At 37.9% G+C, this 18,059-nt stretch overlaps 1 protein-coding gene across 1 annotated transcript in view; it reads right to left on the bottom strand.

Moving 5' to 3' along the window:
* The window catches only part of LOC125347598 (phosphatidylinositol 3,4,5-trisphosphate 3-phosphatase TPTE2-like), a 93,189-nt gene that overhangs the window by 37,053 nt on the left and 38,077 nt on the right, over window positions 1-18,059 (bottom strand). The window contains 9 exon segments of the mRNA XM_048340597.1: window positions 328-416; window positions 520-601; window positions 1,802-1,862; window positions 6,350-6,414; window positions 7,619-7,682; window positions 7,806-7,905; window positions 9,475-9,594; window positions 11,246-11,407; window positions 13,050-13,100. Of these exon segments, the coding sequence (XP_048196554.1) occupies window positions 328-416; window positions 520-601; window positions 1,802-1,862; window positions 6,350-6,414; window positions 7,619-7,682; window positions 7,806-7,905; window positions 9,475-9,594; window positions 11,246-11,407; window positions 13,050-13,100 (794 nt within the window).

Raw genomic sequence — 18,059 nt, 5'->3', positions numbered from 1 at the left:
TTAACCCCAAGAATTTATATCTTGACACATATAAACTGAAAAATCAGATGAAGAAACCCAAATCATCAGTAATTACGGGAAAATACCCTTAACCTTCTTTAGCTCCCTTTTTCTTTCTTTCTTCCCTTCTTTACTCTTTCCCTTTCTTCTTCCCTCCCCCTTCTCTTTTTCCTTTTTATCCTTCTTTTCTTCAGCCTTAACCAATAGTTAAAAATCAATATTAAAATATTAATTCTGATGATAGCAGTATGAATCCTCTGCTAGCCATTTAACATTTATTTTTTATTATCTTTAGAAAAAAAGGAACAGAAAGAAAAACATTATTACCTTTGCCTCCTTTGCAGTGAATTGCGACAACATTTTGAGGATCTTTGGCCAACCAGTCCGTGACCTCTCTTGAGAGCCAAATCATCTCCCTGATTTCACATAGAAGATTTGTAGTTGATTAAAGATAGTTCCAAAAATTCAAGCCCAATGAATTTAATAGTCTTTTGACCGTGAATGAGACACAGAACTTACTCAAGTGTAGGAGGATTGTGGTCCTCAATGGAAATTCTGTCTACTCTATTGTGGAAGTAATTCGAATCATATGACTTTTCTCCTACAAGAAATAACACACAAAGCTGGGAGAATGGCCCAGTAGCAAGAGTGCTTGCCTCATATACATGAAGCCGTGGGTTCAATTCTTCAGCACCACATATATAGAAAAAGCCAGAAGAGGCGCTGTGGGTCAAGTTGGCAGAGTGCTAGCCTTGAGCAAAAAGAAGCCAGGGACAGTGCTCAGGACCTAAGTTCAAGCCCCAGGGCTGGGGAAAAAAAAAAGAAAGAACATACATGTCACATCTCTAGGCCTAACAATGCAGATGTTAGGAATAAAGTTCAAATATTCTATTAGGAATTCCTTATTTATCTTCAAAAGGAGCTTTCTGGGAACTTTCTGTTGCTCCCAAACAATTCTTAAGATCAGCAGCACAAGGTTCCCTAAGAGGGAGGAGGCAGGCAGGCCAGAGGTTCAAAGAGGCAAAGGAGAGGTAAAGGATTTAGGGGAAGGATTCTAGAATAAGTGGTCTGTTCACCTCAGGTAATCTAAAATTAACCTCTTGCTTCAGACGCTTCACTTTTAACCTGTCAGACTACTTGTTCTACCAGCGCACATGTGTGCCATGGAGCAGAGGTCAATCGCACTGTCTAAAATGCTCAAGTCCCTGAAAAATGGTCATTTAATGTATAGATAGGAAAAAACAAAATCAAGACAGACACAGGGGAAACCTGTTTTCTACAGGTTGTTTAAAAAAATTCATTGTTGTTGTTTCCTATCAAGTGCATTATTCTCATCACCACCCACTTCCGGTGGGTCAGAGAATATAGTGGCTGAAGTGTCTTCAGTACAATCTGACATGAAAGACAGGAAAACCTGCCTAAGTCTAAGTGCAGTAAGAGCAGACCTTCCCTGAACCCTTCCTTGCTAACTCTGCCTCTTTGCTCTCACTGGCCTGCCTCCCTTGTGGGGGCTTTGTGCTACTGAGCTAACTTTTCCTACCAAATAGGAGCAGCACAAAATAAGAATTTCTTTCTTTCTTTTTGGTCAGTTGTGTGACTTGAAGCAGGGCTTGGATACTGTCCCTAAGCGGTTTTGCTGAAGGTAAAACCAGGTTGAGCCAGAACTCCACTTCCCCAGTTTATGATTTCTGATCTAATGTCCTACCATGAAATATTTATGACTAAATGAAACATAAAAGAGAGATCACTTTCTTACATATTTTCTATTTACAGTAGCAAAACTGTTAAGTCATATACATACTGCAGAGGTTGTAAACGAAATAATGACCAAAGTGCTTGGTGTCAAGGAAACGGACCACCTCCTAAAAAAGATAAAATATATTCATGAACTGCTTAGTTGAAGGGCAACTCCTTTGTACAACTATTTACAGATATGAGGGGAAAAAATGCTGTCTACTCATGGAAAGCCTTGACCTTGCAGATTTCTTTTCTTTCTTTTTTTTTTTTTTTTGGCCAGTCCTGGGCCTTGAACTCAGGGCCTGAGCACTGTCCCTGGCTTCTTCCCACTCAAGGCTAGCACTCTGCCACGTGAGCCACAGCGCCACTTCTGGCCGTTTTTTCTGTATATGTGGTGCTGGGGAATCGAACCTAGGGCCTCGTGTATCCGAGGCAGGCACTCTTGCCACTAGGCTATATCCCCAGCCCCGACCTTGCAGATTTCTAATCTCCTGTTCCCTTCCATCCACCACCTCCATCCCCAAAGGGCAAAGAAAAATGGATTTTGTTGTTGTTATGGAGTTTGAACTCAAGGCCTGGATGCTGTCCCTGAGCTTTTTTTTTTTTTTTGCCAGTCCTGGGACTTGGACTCAGGGCCTGAGCACTGTCCCTGACTTCTTTTTGCTCAAGGCTATCACTGCCACTTGAGTCACAGCGCCACTTCTGGCCATTTTCTATATATGTGGTGCTGGGGAATTGAACCCAGGGCCTCATGTATATGGGGCAAGCACTCTTGCCACTAGGCCATATCCCCAGCCCTGTCCCTGAGCTTTTTGCTCAAGGCTAGAACACTACTACTTTAAGCCACAGCTCCCCTTCCAGTTTTCTTGAGGTTAATTGGAGATAAGAGTCTCAGAGGACTATCCTGCCTGAGCTGGCTTCAAACTGTGATCCTCAGATCTCAGCCTCCTGAGTAGCTAGGATTACAGGTGTGAACCACCAGTGCCTGGCTGAAAAGAATTTTTACATGGCAGCCATGAATGACAGCACGTCTATATCTTTTCCCATCTTTGGTGGGTGTTTACAGATAGGCCTTCAGATTAAACAGCAAAGTATTGGAGACAGAAAGGTATGCATGTTAAAATAGTCTCAAGTCACATCCCGGTTAACCATCGCTCTGTTTTTGTCTCTGGAGACATGGCCAGTGGTCTATAGCTTTGGGTTATTCTCTTCAAGATGACAAGACAAGAAGGCCCTAACTGTGTGAAAGGCAGTCTGCCTTTTGTCACAAGGTGCAAACATTGTTGAACATACTTCTTTGACAGTGTTATGTTTTTATTATATACAGATCAATACACTGTATTTTCAAACTCATATGATTAAAATCATGTGAACTACAATTTCCTGGTCAAATACATCCAGTTGCCAAAATTTCACCTCTTCCTTCAGCTATACCTTTTTTTTTGGCCAGTCCTAGGCTGGGAACTCAGAGCCTGAGCACTGTCCCTGGCTTCTTTTTTGCTCAAGCTAGCACTCTGCCACTTGAGCCACAGCACCACTTCTGGCCATTTTCTGTATATGTGGTGCTGAGGAATCAAACCCAGGGCCTCATGTATACGAGGCAAGCACTCTTGCCACTAGGCCATATTCCCAGCTCCCAGCTATACATTTTTATAGTTTCATGTTTTCCTTCTGTCAAATGAGATTGCAGAATATATTTTGTTTACTGACTTTCTGGAATAGTACATAACAGTGTAATTATGTACTTGGATTTTCTATAGAGCAATAAATAGTGGTATTCTTTTTAAAAGAATAATCAGAGTACAAATTCATATTGAATGCACCTGACAGAATGCATTTTGAGGTTAAACATCCCATCACAAAAGTGGCGAGAAATTCAAGAAACATTAAAAATAATCTGTGGTAATAAATGTTTCAAGTATATTTCAATATTGACAGCAAGGTGGCAACATGTGTTCAACATGTGTTCAACAGCAGTGTTCAACATGGTAGAAGTGCTGGTTACCTACATTTATACTTCTATATACTTGCATTCATATATGCATTTAAGCTGAGTCTATGTTAACAAAAGCTTAATTATATGGGAATACATAGTCATGAATCACATAGTGTTTTTTATTTAATTGCATTTTGTTCCTTGTTGATCCATATAGAAGCATAAAAGTTGTGCATATTAATAATTATGAGGTTTTGTGACACACACATGTATATATATTTATATACATACATACACACATATGGATAAATCAGATTAAATATAACTATTTGTCAAACATTTACATATCTTTATGGTGAAAACAGTCAGAATCCTTTCTATTTTTTTTTTTTTGCTGGTCTCGGAGCTTGAACTTAGGGCCTAGTTGCTTTCCCTGAGCCTCTGTGCTCAAGGCTACTGCTCTACCACTTCATCCACTGCACCACTTCTGGCTTTTTCAGAGTAGTTTATTGCAGATACGAGTCTCAAGGAGTTTTTTGGCCTGGACTGGCTTTGAACTGTGATCCTGTGTGCTCTTAGCCACCTGAGTAGCTAATTACAGGCAAGAGCCACTGGTGCCCGGCTTCTTTTCTTATTTTTGACATATATATGTATTTATATACATATATATGTCTATATTTACTCTCTTTATATATGTCTATATACACAAAATGTGCCTAGTCACTCTACTGGACAACAGCTCATCAGAAACATTGGTTCTTATTTCACTGTTACGTTATTAAACTAAGATCAACATTTCCCTAACCCATCCTCCTTTTGACTCTCCCAAGGTTTTGGTAACTACTCTACTCTTTGAGATTGACACTTCTTTATTCCATGTATTCCATTCTTGCCTTTTGGCTTATATTACTTAACACTTGGCTTCACTTCTGTGTTGTTCAAAAGACAATATTTCATTCATTTTAGGGCGAATGATACTCTATCATGTATATGTACCACACTATGTGTACAATACTTCCTTTATCTATTCATCCATCCATTAGTGAACATGTAGGTTGCTTTCATCTCTTGGCTATTCACTTTTCTGAATAATGCTGCAAGTATCCAGGGGTGCATATGCTTCTTCCACATACTAATTTCCTTTATTTCACATTAATACTCAGTATTGGTATTACTGGATCATAGGATAGTTCTATTTTGATTGTTTTAGAAAACTCCACTCTATTTTCTATAATGGCTGTGATAATTGTCATATACATAGATACTGTGCCTGTGATCTATTTTCTCAAAATCCTCACTAGTGTGCTACATCTTTTCTTTTTCATAATCACCATTCTTTTTGAATTTTGTGGTGATTATTTCATTGTGATTTTTATCTGCATCTTCCTGATTAGTGATGCTGTGTATTTTGTCTCATATCTGTGGGCCATTTATATGCCTTGTTTTGAGAAATATCTATTTAGGGGGAAGGCTCCTTTTTTTTTTTTGTCAGCCCTGGGGCTTAAACTCAGGGTCTGGGCACTGTCTGAGTTTCTTTTGCTCATGGTTAGCAAGAACTCTACCAACATGAGCCACAGTGCCACTTCCAGCCTTTTCTGTTTATGTGGTACTGCAGAATTAAACCCAGGGCTTCATGCATGCAAGGCAAGCACTCTACCACTTAGTCACACTCCTAACCTGTAAGGCTATTTTTGATAGCTGATGGACAGCTTCTACAACAGTAACCCTATAAGATTAGGCTGCTGACCAGTGCTGTACTTTACCATGATGTACTGATGCTCACATAGTGAGTTACCACCCAACAACATTTCCTGTCATTAAATGGTACATGAATGTACTTATGTATATGCATACATAGAGATCTATAATTACATTTTGTGGAGATATAACAGTGTGAATTGTAGTAGTATACAAATATATATATATATATACATAATAACTTCCTAAGCTGAAATTTAATGAAATTTCATAGTAAACAGATTTGTTGTGCTTAAAATTAATTTAATCATCTACAGAGCCTAAAACAGGATTCTCATTATATTTTAGGATCCCTGCCTAAGAATATACATTTTAGCCACATATTTCCTTCCTTCTCTCTGACTACAAACATGGCCACAGTTCCTCTCATTATGTGCCTGAATCTATTTTCTACTCCTTAAATCCAGACAGGTTTTGTAATTGGCTTTGTCCAATAAGGGAATCTAAGGCCACACAATACTGGGTTAAGCCTGTGTCTTCATGTAGTCACATTTATTTGTTAGCTGTGGGACCCTTTCCATTGTCACCAACAAGAATGAACTGCATGCCTTGGAGAAGAGACATCATAGAAAGCCAATTAGCCAAGCCATTTCAGATGGGCTAATCCTCAGAAGACTCAGCAGCTGCTCAGAGATGCCCTGATGAGCTCTGATGAGATCATCAATCTTGTACCTAATCATTTGACTCACTCCCCTAACTTCAACACAAACCACATTATTTTGAACTAAATTAAATAGTTGCTGTTACAAACCAGTACGTTTTGGAGTGGTTTGTGAGAAACAAAAACAAATTGGTATCATGCTACTATGATTTTTTCACCTGAAAAACTTGTAGAATACTGCCTTCCCTGGGTCAATCTTAAGCTTGAGTCTACAGTGTTCAGTGAGAAATAACTGCTGATTATATGAATGTGCTTACCTCAATTGGGTTTCTATAGAATGACTGTCGTCCACAGGAAGGAAATGACATGGCAATAATGCGCCCTGAAAAAGTCAAAATGATCACTATTATTAAGGTGATTATAGATCGGAAACATAAAAAGTATTAAAAAGTATTCCACCTATCATCAAATTCTGTTTTGCAGGGACAAAAAAAGAACTTTAAAGATAAAAATTGGGAGAAAAAACAATACATTTCTAGGATAACCAAGATAATATATTAATAGGATAATAGTTAAACTGGCATTGTGTTCCTTTGGTTCAATTGGTGTTTAGTGCTTTCCAGCCCTCTTGACTCAGAAAACCAGAGACCTACAGAATACTGACCTCATTCTCCAGAGTTTTATAAAGATAAATGATCTCTTTGGGATCCTTGAGGTATCTAGCAAAACTGAATAAATCTAAATGAAATTCCAATGGAGCTGGCTGAAAAATCTATCCCACCTACTGTGAATCCACCAAGCCTTGATTTGAAATGACATGAGATGTTCTGTGCCCAAAAGTAACCTATCAATATATTACCCTATTATCTGTCATCACAGATAAAGAGTACTTTGCAAGAATATGGTGAGGAAGCAAACAAGAGAGAAAGAGGATAGAAAGGAACGAAAGAAGGAGGGAGGATGGAGGGAAGGAGGGAGGGAGGGAGGAAAGGAGAGAAGGAAGAAGGAAGGAAGGACAGAAGGAAGAAAGGAAGAAGGAAAGCCAAGGGACATGAAGGGAAGGAAAAATGAGAAAAAAGAAAGAAAAGAAGAAAAAAAGAAAGTTGGGCATGGTAGCTGGAGCTTAGAAACCTAACTACTTGGGAGGCAAATGTCAGGGGACCATGGCAAGACTTCATCTCAATTCAGGGCTTGGTACAGTGTCATACCTCTGTTATCCTCAGTGATATGGGTGAGTCCAAGTAGAAGAATTGTAGCCCAGGATAGCTGGGGCATGAAGTAAGACTCTAGCTTGAAAACAAACAATACATTAAAAGGCTAGTGTTGTGGCTCAAGTGGTAGAGTATCAAAGTAGCACGCATAAGGCTCTGAGTTCATTCCTACTACCACCAAAAATTCAAAAGCAACAACAAACCAAAAGCAAAAACCAACATGGCTTAGATACAAATACTTTGATTTGGAAAAACAAAAAAGAATATTATTGTTACTCAAAGGAAAAATGTGAAATTAAGATAAGTCAATCAAGAGTTAGGCTCAAAACCCACTACTGTAATTAATATAAGCAAAACAAATTAAGTTTCACAAACCAGTGATGTATGTTAAATCAAGATCAAAACTCTCCTTGCTGTATCTCCTCTTGTTTCCAGACACCTGTAAGATAAAAAATTCATTGATTTATGAAATATAAATCAACCACAAAGAACTTTATATTGTTATCTACAACGCTTGCAAGTATTTCATGGTAAGAAAACTCAACATGTTTTGCCCACTTACCAGTCTTCTGGTTGATTGTTCCAGATGTCTCTTTTGATTTGCAAGGTGAAACACTCTTAACAGAGTGATAAGCCGTATCGGTTGAAATATAACAGCCACCCTAAATAAATTTATAGATAAATTTGAAAAGATTCCCTTTTGGTTCAGAAATATAAGTTTATCTGTGTGTGTGTGTGTGTGTGTGTGTGTGTGTGTGTGTCTGTGTCTGTGTCTGTGTCTGTGTCTGTGTGTGTTAGGATGAACTAATTCTTCAACCCTAAGGCCTTGTGCACACTGCACTAACGTTATATCAGTCAGTTATACCTCCAACCCCAGAAGATATGTGGTAACATTTGGGTATACTTTGAGTTGTCACAATCAGATCTAGTGCTGGAGGCTTGAAATGCTTCTAGACACCCTACAATGAGTGGAAATTTAGGGACAATTGTAGAATGTTTCTGCCCCAGTAAAGAACTGTCTAATCTGAAATGTCTATGCTAAGGTTATGAAATTCTGGTCTGAAGAAAGAGTAATAAATGTATTAGAATCTGTAGTCTAAATAGTTCATTTTAATATCAGTGCTTTTCACTTTCCCCTCAAATTGAGTTTTGTCCACTGGTGTTGCTCTTTTTGGTAAGAGAGTTTCACTGCACATCAAGCAGACAACAGGCTGGGCTACTTCCCAAACCTACTGGTTGGTGATTCTCCTCCCATCAGAAACACCATAGCAGAGAACTGCTGGTGTGGACATGTGAAAACAAGTCATCTGGAAGAATCTGTTAAAGCACAAGTTGCAAGTCTACAGGGGAGCCTGAGGTATGGTATTTTCCTCACATGATAGCAAGTTCTCATGTGAGGGTAAGGTTGCCTGTGGAGGTGATTTTCATGCTCCAAAAGCCTACCATTTTACACATTTACCTGGGGACCAAAATGGAGCCCCGGGAAGCCAAAGTAAGAAAGAATCTTATTTTTGACATCAAATGAATACACCTAAAATCCTTCTAGAATCTACATTTCAATACATGTGGGTTTTTTTTTCTGGCTCATTTAGGCATAAAGGCACATAGGCAGACATCTTCTAAGCCCTCATACACATTTTACTTTTTAATCCCTTAATGCTTTAACTTTGCTGTAGCAGTCTTTATTTCTACCAAAATGACATTGCAAAATTCTTCCTCTGTGTTACCATGTATGTCAATTTATTGGATTCCATTTGCTACTTTTTAGAGAACTAGGATTGGAGACATTTACACTTTACACAGGTTCAAGTCGATATTCTCATGATTATAGGAAAAATCCAGATTGGTAGGACTTCAAAAGCAATGAATTTGTGGTTGAAACCCAAAGGGAAATTTAGGGAGAATTTCAAAATGTTATGAAATTAAGGTTTCTCTAAATCTGAGTGTATATACCCTTTACTGGCCTTAAATGCCATCATTTAGTTTTCAAGGGTGTGAAAATGTAACAACATTTTCCTTTATTTCTTACTGGGATTTAACCTCTAGACCTTGCACTTGCTAAGTGGGCAACCCATGTCACCATCCCTAATATTTTATTTTTAAAAAGTTTATTTGGTACAGAACCTAAACAGAAACCAACCTTAAATATGTGAAACTAAAGCCATGGACAATGAAAAAAGTATAAGAACAAATGAAAGAAAACTTTAACAGATAAGTCATATGTTTCATACCTTGGAATATCTTTAAGACTTTTAGAATAAAAAAATATGGATGCAACATCTATCAAAAATGTGATGGCAATTATGACTGTATCAAAGATGTTAAGTAAATCAGAAAAATAATACTTTTTCCTGTAAGAGATAATTAAAGATGGTTATTTTCTCCAAGAGGATATAGGAATATCTGAGGAGCACAAATTACTTGATTCATTGTCATTAGAAATTTGTACAGTGATCGATTGTTTAAAATGCATGTCTAGACTAGACTAAGGGAAAATGTAGTATTAAGGAAAGTTCTCAAGAAGTAAATTTATACTTATTATATATTTGTATATACGATGGCAATGTAAGCTTAATAAATAAGAAGCATAACCAAACCACTTAACAAGAGGCATGTACTGCCTTCTCCTGTGTATAGGGGAAGAAAAGTGGGAGTGCACAGCGCTGTGGAACAACAAGCTCAGTGTGTCACACCCTTAGAGCCATGGACTCAAGTGTAATGAGGAGCTTATGAGGGGGAAGGAACTGCTATTCTCAACTCGCTATCTGTCCTTGCACCCACACTGGAATCCCAAGGGGCTGATGAGTCCTTCCTGGGACAAAGACTTTCATCCACCACCTGCTCCTTTCCAACACTGGCTCCCACAGAGCAGAGGTGAGCACTGGGCCTCCTTCTAACTGTGAGGCAGCCTTTTTCAGGCTCTCACCAACCTGGCAGTGAACTCTCCTTAGCTCAAAAGCAGGAGTATTGAAAAGTCATCAGGAAAGAACACAGGCTGCATTCTGTAGTGCTCCGGAGAAAGGGAGGCTGGGAGATCCATTCCCCAACTCCCAGGGCAGCCTGGGCGGCCAGGCTTGCCTCACCCACCCGCCTTCTCAGAAAGCGGGCAAGCAGAAAAGGGAAAAGCCCATTAGTTTCATACTGCCACATTGCACCAATGACATAAGCATTCCTCAGATCATCTTCAGACCTCATCAAAAGTTGTTGTTTGAATAAAATGGCCATTTTAATGAATGGCTACTTATGATCACTATAGTATTTCATATGCCACTAAATCTTAGTTGAGATTCAAGTTGTAATCAGAGCACTAATATTTAGACCTAACATACACGTTCCTCTTCTTAGCATATATGTCGGCACATTAATTTCCTAGCCCTCTTTCTGAAATCCTCTTAACCTAATGACCGTACTTTCTAGAATACATTATAAGAGTGTCTATTGCAATATAAAAACTAATTAAAGACAGTCAATGAAAAACTGGGTTTGGGGACTGGGAATATGGCCTAGAGGGAATATGGCGAGAGAGCTTGCCTCGTATACATGAGGCCCTGGGTTCGATTCCCCAGCACCACATATACAGAAAACGGCCAGAAGTGGCGCTGTGGCTCAAGTGGCAGAGTGCTAGCCTTGAGCAAAAAGAAAGCCAGGGACAGTGCTCAGGCCTTGAGTCCAAGGCCCAGGACTGGCCAAAAAAAAAAAAAAACAAACAAAAAAAAACCAACAACAACAAAAAAAACACACGAAAAACTGGGTTTGGATTGACCTTCATCTGTGGCCCATGACTTCAAGAAGGATTATTTTGATGAAGAGAGACACATTTGGTTGGGTTGACCTGCTAATTATCTTAGGTTTTGTTTTTGTAGTGGTAAAGCAAAGAGCCTTAACAGAGACTTTAAGAGGAGTTTAATGTACACAATTAAGAGAAACAGCGGCTCAAGAGCCTAACATACTTCTTATAACAGCACAATGTGGATGTAGTCTTAAAAAAAGAATAAAACTTACCCTTCTATGTATACTCGAAGAACAACATCGATAAAGAAATATATACCAATTGCTAAGGAGATCATTCTATATTCCACAGGAATATGAAGTTCACTCTTAGTGAGGAGACTATCCATGACAACCAGACCCATATCAATAAAAAGAAGCAAGATTCCAAATATTCTGAAACAAATAAAGACAATGGGGTTTTTCCTCCACAGTTAACAATTATAAAAGCCATTCATCAGAAAGCAAGATGCAAGTGGCAGGAAGAATTATAGTACATTAGAATCTCAAAAAAAAAAAAATCACTCCGTTTTTACCCAAAAGAAACAGTCATTAGCAAATGGCGTTCCCACCAAACCAATGCCCTGGATGTTATATGGGCATATCAGAACAACCCAGCAAAGTAGAAAAAAACTGAAATAAAATCACAAGTCTTTCCATGTAAATTTGAGCATTTTATAAGTAGCAACTATCAGTTTCTTATAGTAAATAAATAAAATGTCCCTCATCGGAGTAATTTTTAAGAACAGTCAAACTTCAGAGAAGTCATGACTGATCTAAGCCCTTGAGAGCTGACTTTGGCTGGGTGCAGTGGTTCACAGCTTTAATATTAGCTGCTCCGGAGGCTTAGGAGGATCACAGGTCAAGGCTAGCACCAGCAAAAATTCTCATGACCCCATTTCCACAGAACAAGCCAGGTGGTGCCTGGTATCCCAGCTATGTCAGGAAACCTCAATTGGAGGATTAAAATCCAGGCCAGTCAGAGTGAAAAGTCAAAAAGAAGAGAGAAAGAAGGGGTGGAAGTGTGGTTCAGGTAGTAGAGTGCCTTCCCAGCAAGCACGAGGCCTAGTACTAAACTCCAGTACCACTTTTTTTTTTTTGGTCTTTCTGTTTTGGTACTGGAGATTGAACCCAGGGTGCATGCAGTATGATGCACTTGCTAGGCAAATGCTTTGCCACTGAGTTACATCCTAATCCTCTAGTACCACTTTGACCAGAAAGAGAAATGACAGATATCAGATATCTTTTATCCTTTATCAGATATTCAACAAGTACATGATTATATATTCCTGAATACTTTTAGTACAGCGATGGGCACATGAAAAAAATTCAATTCTATAAATACTTATACAATTGAACTCTAAATGCTCCTGACTCATATATTTGAAACATACTTCCCATTGATTGTATTGTTTGTATATTTATAAAGACAAATTCCATAGATTACAAAGTATTTTGTTACAATTGCAACTCAAATTAAATTATTATTAATTTTAAAGAACTCTGAGTCATAGTATAAAATCATTCTTTCATATCTTTCATGTAGAGAAGCAGCCTAAGTAACATGTTTCCAGAACCAAGTAATTACATTTATATGGTACTTAATAAAATGTAATATATACTTACAAAACTTTATTTATTTATTTATTTTTGTAGGTCATGGGGCTTGAACTCAGGGCCTGGGTGCTATCCCTGAGCTTTTGGGCTCAAGACTAGTGCTCTACCATTTTGAGCCACAGAGTTATTTCTTATACTTACAAAACTTTATAATGTATGCTTTCTTATTGTTAATTTCATGAGTCAAAAATCAATGTACCATTACTTAGACTTGAACAAATGTCATTTCTTTGCAAGTTTAAATGCTTAGCTTAAGGCAATTTTCCAAGATAAGTTAGATTATAATAAGAAAGGGTACTTTGCTATATCTTGTCAGTAGAAATTTTTTGTTGTTTTAACTTTTTCAGATGCTTTGACATAAATATTGATACCAAATGTCATACATATAATTCATTGCTTGTATTTCTAGAGTCTCACATACGTAAAAGCTATAGATGTCACAATTAAGTGCACAAGGTTCTTCACGAAGCTTCTGTAAAATGAATAAAAATAAAAACAATCACGTATTAGTCTAACACATATTATGAGTTTAAGCAAAAACCAAAGGCCCATATAAGAATCAATTTAAAAGGAAATTCTTCAGCAGTTTTATAACAGAATGCTTTTTACTAGTAACTGAAATGTTCTCATTTCTATTTCATGTGTTCTCACTTTCACCTCTAGATGTGTAGATATGTGGAAAACAAATACCAAGTTTTGAATAGTTAGTAGTATTTCCCTTGAGCATTCAGTTCTAACCCTGGCACTATGGAAGAATCAGACTTGAAATCATCAACCAGAGCACATGTGGTAGAAGGGAGCTGCTTTCCAATGTCAGTTCTTCCATGAACAAATTGCAGAATCCTGGACAAGTCATTATACTTTGACCAGACCTGATCCCACAGCAATGAAACGAGAGACATGAGGGATGAACACGGGAAGTAAATGGGTCTCTTGTTTTTTAATAGTCATCACTCTTTTTTTTGTGTGTGCCAGTGCTGGGGCCTGAACTCAGGGCCTGAGCACTATTTCCTGGCTTCTTTTTGCTCAAGGCTAGCACTTTACCACGTGAGCCACAGTGCTACTTCTGGCTTTTTCCGTTAATGTGGTGCTGAGGAATCGAACCCAGGGATTTATTCATGCCACATTCCCAGCCCCTACTAGTCATCTCTTGAGATAGACATTCAGCACATAATTAGAGTGAGTTTCATTTAAGACTGTAAATGAACCTTACAGGTAAGGCATTTTAGTAAAACCTACTTCAAATAAAAAAAATACCCTAGAGATTGGGCTTTTCTCAGGAATCAAAAGGAGAGCCTGTATAAAGTACTGCCTTCTTTTATCTTACAGCTGGAGACAATGCAGCCTTTGGAGAACAGTTTTTTACCCTGCTATGGCTACGAATAAGGGACCAAAATTCCACCCCAAGTGGAACAAACCCCAAGACAATTCCCATAGCCTGTGCCCAAGACTGTAAAATAGATACTGAGAAGAACAGAGGCAGTGCCAAAGCCTGTCATAGATGAATGCTGTTATTTGAGACACAGGAAATTCCCAATTCTAATCTTCCCTACATCTCTCTACTGCCTACTGTCTACTACATTTATCTTGGCTTGGCGCGCTAAAGTGGTGTGGATCAGGGACCAAGCTGGCTCAAGAAGTAAATTCTCTCCCCCAGGACTCCTATTACCTTGCTACAAGCTACCTTTGATCTCACACACCAACTGAGAATCTGGGAAGTGAAGAAGTGTTGTAGTAAATCTGAACTTGCCTAACAGGGTGACAACACAGTACCATGTCTAACAGGCTCATGGAGGCACAGAGACTTGGAGGTAGCTCTAGCCCCTCTGATCTCTCTCCTGGTAATTGTTAAAGAGTGTGTTATGCAGCTTCAACCAGTCTGTGTAGACTTTACAGGACAAAGATTGTGACTTGATAGTCCTATATGCAGACAAAGTTGTGTTCATATTTGGAAGCTCCAGACAGCTACTCCAACATGCAGCAATTCAAAGCATAGTAGCCATGTACCTGTGCTCTTAAAAGCAATTAATCCAAAGCTGTATACAATCCAACAGGAAGGAATCAAAATGAAGAGGCAGGCATAAGGGAGATGTCTTATAGAGGAAGGGTGTCAAATAGGAGAAATTCTGAACTACAAAATAAATAAAGGATATTTGATGTAGCATCAAATGTACCAGGTGGAAATGTAAATAAATAATTCTAAAAGCAAAGGTAAAGAACATGAAACTCTCAATAATTAAAGAAAGAAAAACAAAGCAGGAACTGGGGAAGATTTGGCTTAAGCAAGAGTACCTGCTTAGCAGAAACACCTAAGCCACTTAAAGACACCTATCACAAGCAATGAAATGGAAACTGTAGTAAGGTCTGCCAAGAAAGACACCATGTGGATTCACTGTTGAGTTTTCTCAGAGCACTAAAGTACTAATCTTAAATTCCATACTTCTTCCATGGAGCCAGTGTCAACAGACAGCAAAACCAAGTAAGGATACAGGAAACAATTATGAGCCAGTGTCCTTGATGAATGTAGTCACACATATTCTCAATGAAATGCAAACTAAAGATACCATACACTACACTATGATGAATTGGATTTCATTCCAGGGATGCAAAGGTGTGAATATATTCAAATCAATTAATATAATGCAGCACATAAGAGGAACAAAGGACAAACAAAGCACATGACTAACTCACTAAATGCAGAAAATACTTTTTTTTTTTTTTTTTTTTTTTGCTAGTCCTGGGGCTTGAATTCAGGATTTGGTCTCTGTTCCTGAGCCTCTCTGTGCTTAAGGCTAGCACTCTACTGCTTGAGCCATAGCACCACTTCCAGCTTTTTGTAGGTAGTTTCTTGGAGATAGAGTCTCACGGTCTTTCCTGCGTGGGCTGGCTTCAAACTGTAATCCTCAGATCTCAAATGCCTGAATAGCTAGGATTACAGGAATGAGTCTCCAGCACCCAGCTCAGAAAATACTTTGGACAAAAATTAACATCACTTCCAGATAGGAGCCCTGAAAGAAGTAGGAATAGAAGATAGACTGTGAAAAGCCTGTAGCCCACAGTGTATGAAATAGGATAAATGAAACCATTTCATTTAGAATCAGGAATGAGAGAGAGGTGTCCAATATTTCCACCCTCACCTACTACCATGCTCCTTATCTTATCCACAGCAGTGAGGGAAGAGAAAGAAATGAAAGTGATACCAACAGAACAAGAAGAAATCTGATTATTCCTATGCAGATGTTGGAATCCAGTATCTAAAAGACCCAAAAGATCCCAACAAGAAAACCCTCTTAGATCTAATGCAGACTTTCAGCAAAGTAGGAAGATTCAAAAGCAACATATATAATTAATCATTTTTTCTATACTCCAGCATTGTAGAGACCTTCTCTACAACACTGACACAATTCAGTGAGTGGTTAAATAACTGCTGTAGGGAGAAGTCTCTTGAATCTATCTTCAGTTCAGTGATTTTCAGAATGTAGTTACAGTGTGCACATGTAAAATGATACCACATATCAGTGCTTTAGGAAGGTTCCCAAGTAAGATAACTCAGAAACAAGTAAAAATAAAAATCTAAATGAATCCAGGAGAATTTATTCAGTAAGATATACTCCCTTTAACTACTATTTCTATTTTCTCATAGACAAAAGTTCACAAAACTGTGAATCCAAAACTATCTAGATACCACCAAAAAGCCAGAAGTGGTGTTGTGGCTCACGTGGTAGAGTGCTAACCTTGAGCACAAAAGCTCAGGGACAGCACCCGCACCATGAGTTCAAAACCCAGGACAGACACCAAAAGAAAAAAAAGTATAAGAGATGAACAATGAATGAAATATGTTAACTTCATCTAAAAATGTGACCAATATGACAATAATATAATTCATATTTGTAATGTTGAAATTACTGGGTGGAGTGGTTTATACTTGTAATCCCCACAAGCAGACATTATATGGTGATAGAAATCAAAACAAGGTCTATGTCTTTGGAGGATAGAAGATTCACTGGAATAGGCCAAGAGGGAACTTTCTAGGGTGGTACAAATGATCTGTATTATGAATACATATTAGTACTCAGATATATATGTCAAAATTCATTGAAGCAAACACAAAAATGTTTATTTTCTATGCTGTTATTTCTTCAATTTAAAAAGTAAAAATAGAAAACTGTCTAAATTTCTTCAGAATGTTAATTCCTACACTCGTTAGTGTGTTAAGTGTGCTAGTGACAAAATCTGTTCTTTCGTCTGAAAAAAAAAACTAGGAAAAAATGAGGAAGGGCTACTACTGAAAATAAGTACTACTACATTTTTCTGTTTAAAATTTTGTAATAATATTATTGTCTATGAATGATGGCTTCAAATTTTAAACTACAAAAACCACTTGTGAACATATTCACTGTACTTGTTTACAAATTCAATTGGTCACTAGTGTACATAACCTTTATACATTTAGTATCTTTGCATAATTTTCCTTTATGCCTCAGTACAGCCCTGTTTACCTGAGGTACGGGACCCACCAATGGCTCCTTCTCTCCCTCCAACATCAGACTGATTTACACTTTTTTTTTTTGTGGAAGCAATATATTCATCACTACCATCCACTCTAGACTGTTGTGTTATACTTTAGCCATCAAGAAAGGTAAAAATATGGGGCTGGGAATATGGCCTACTGGCAAGACTGCTTGCCTCATATACATGAGGCCCTGGGTTCGATTCCCCAGCACCACATATATAGAAAATGGCCAGAAGTGGCGCTGTGGCTCAAGTGGCAGAGTGCTAACCTTGAGAAAAAATAAGCCAGGGACAGTGCTCAGGCCCTGAGTCCAAGGTCCAGGACTGGCAAAAAAAAAAAAAAAAGAAAGGTAAAAATATAGCATTAGAGATTTGTTACATGGAACGTGATGTAAAAATTATCTGAACACTAAAAATTCTTTCATTCTAAAGTAGAAACATTTTAAATACATATTTTTTAGACTCATTATCCAGAAAACTCTATTTCCCCATGAGTATTTCCATGATTTAAATGGGAAAATATCTCCCTTTCCCATTTTGTCTCTTCCTCTCTATATATCAACATATACATAAAAGTTGTATGTCCTAAGTATCAGTTTACATACTATACATACATGAATGGGTACTTGTATTAGTTTTTGATGATACAAGCTTTGCAAGATAAGATACATGAAAGAACTCTCAGAGGAGTCAAAGACTACTGAGGTCATTTTGTTCAGGTCAGTGGTAAGGATTAAAAATAACAAGATTTAAGTGATTTCAAATTATTTCTGAGATGTGATTTTTTTGATTATAATACATTCAATTACTCCACACTTTCAAAAGGGGTTGAACTTTAAAAATCTGTATATTGAATAGCTATTTACAAATTAGCACACCACTTTTATTTACAATTATTAAATCTCTTATGATGCATAGA

This window comes from Perognathus longimembris, chromosome 3, assembly GCF_023159225.1.
Source record: "Perognathus longimembris pacificus isolate PPM17 chromosome 3, ASM2315922v1, whole genome shotgun sequence".
Taxonomy (NCBI): domain Eukaryota; kingdom Metazoa; phylum Chordata; class Mammalia; order Rodentia; family Heteromyidae; genus Perognathus; species Perognathus longimembris.
The sequence above is the reverse complement of the archived record's forward strand: the minus strand, read 5'-3'. Positions and strand labels throughout refer to the sequence as shown.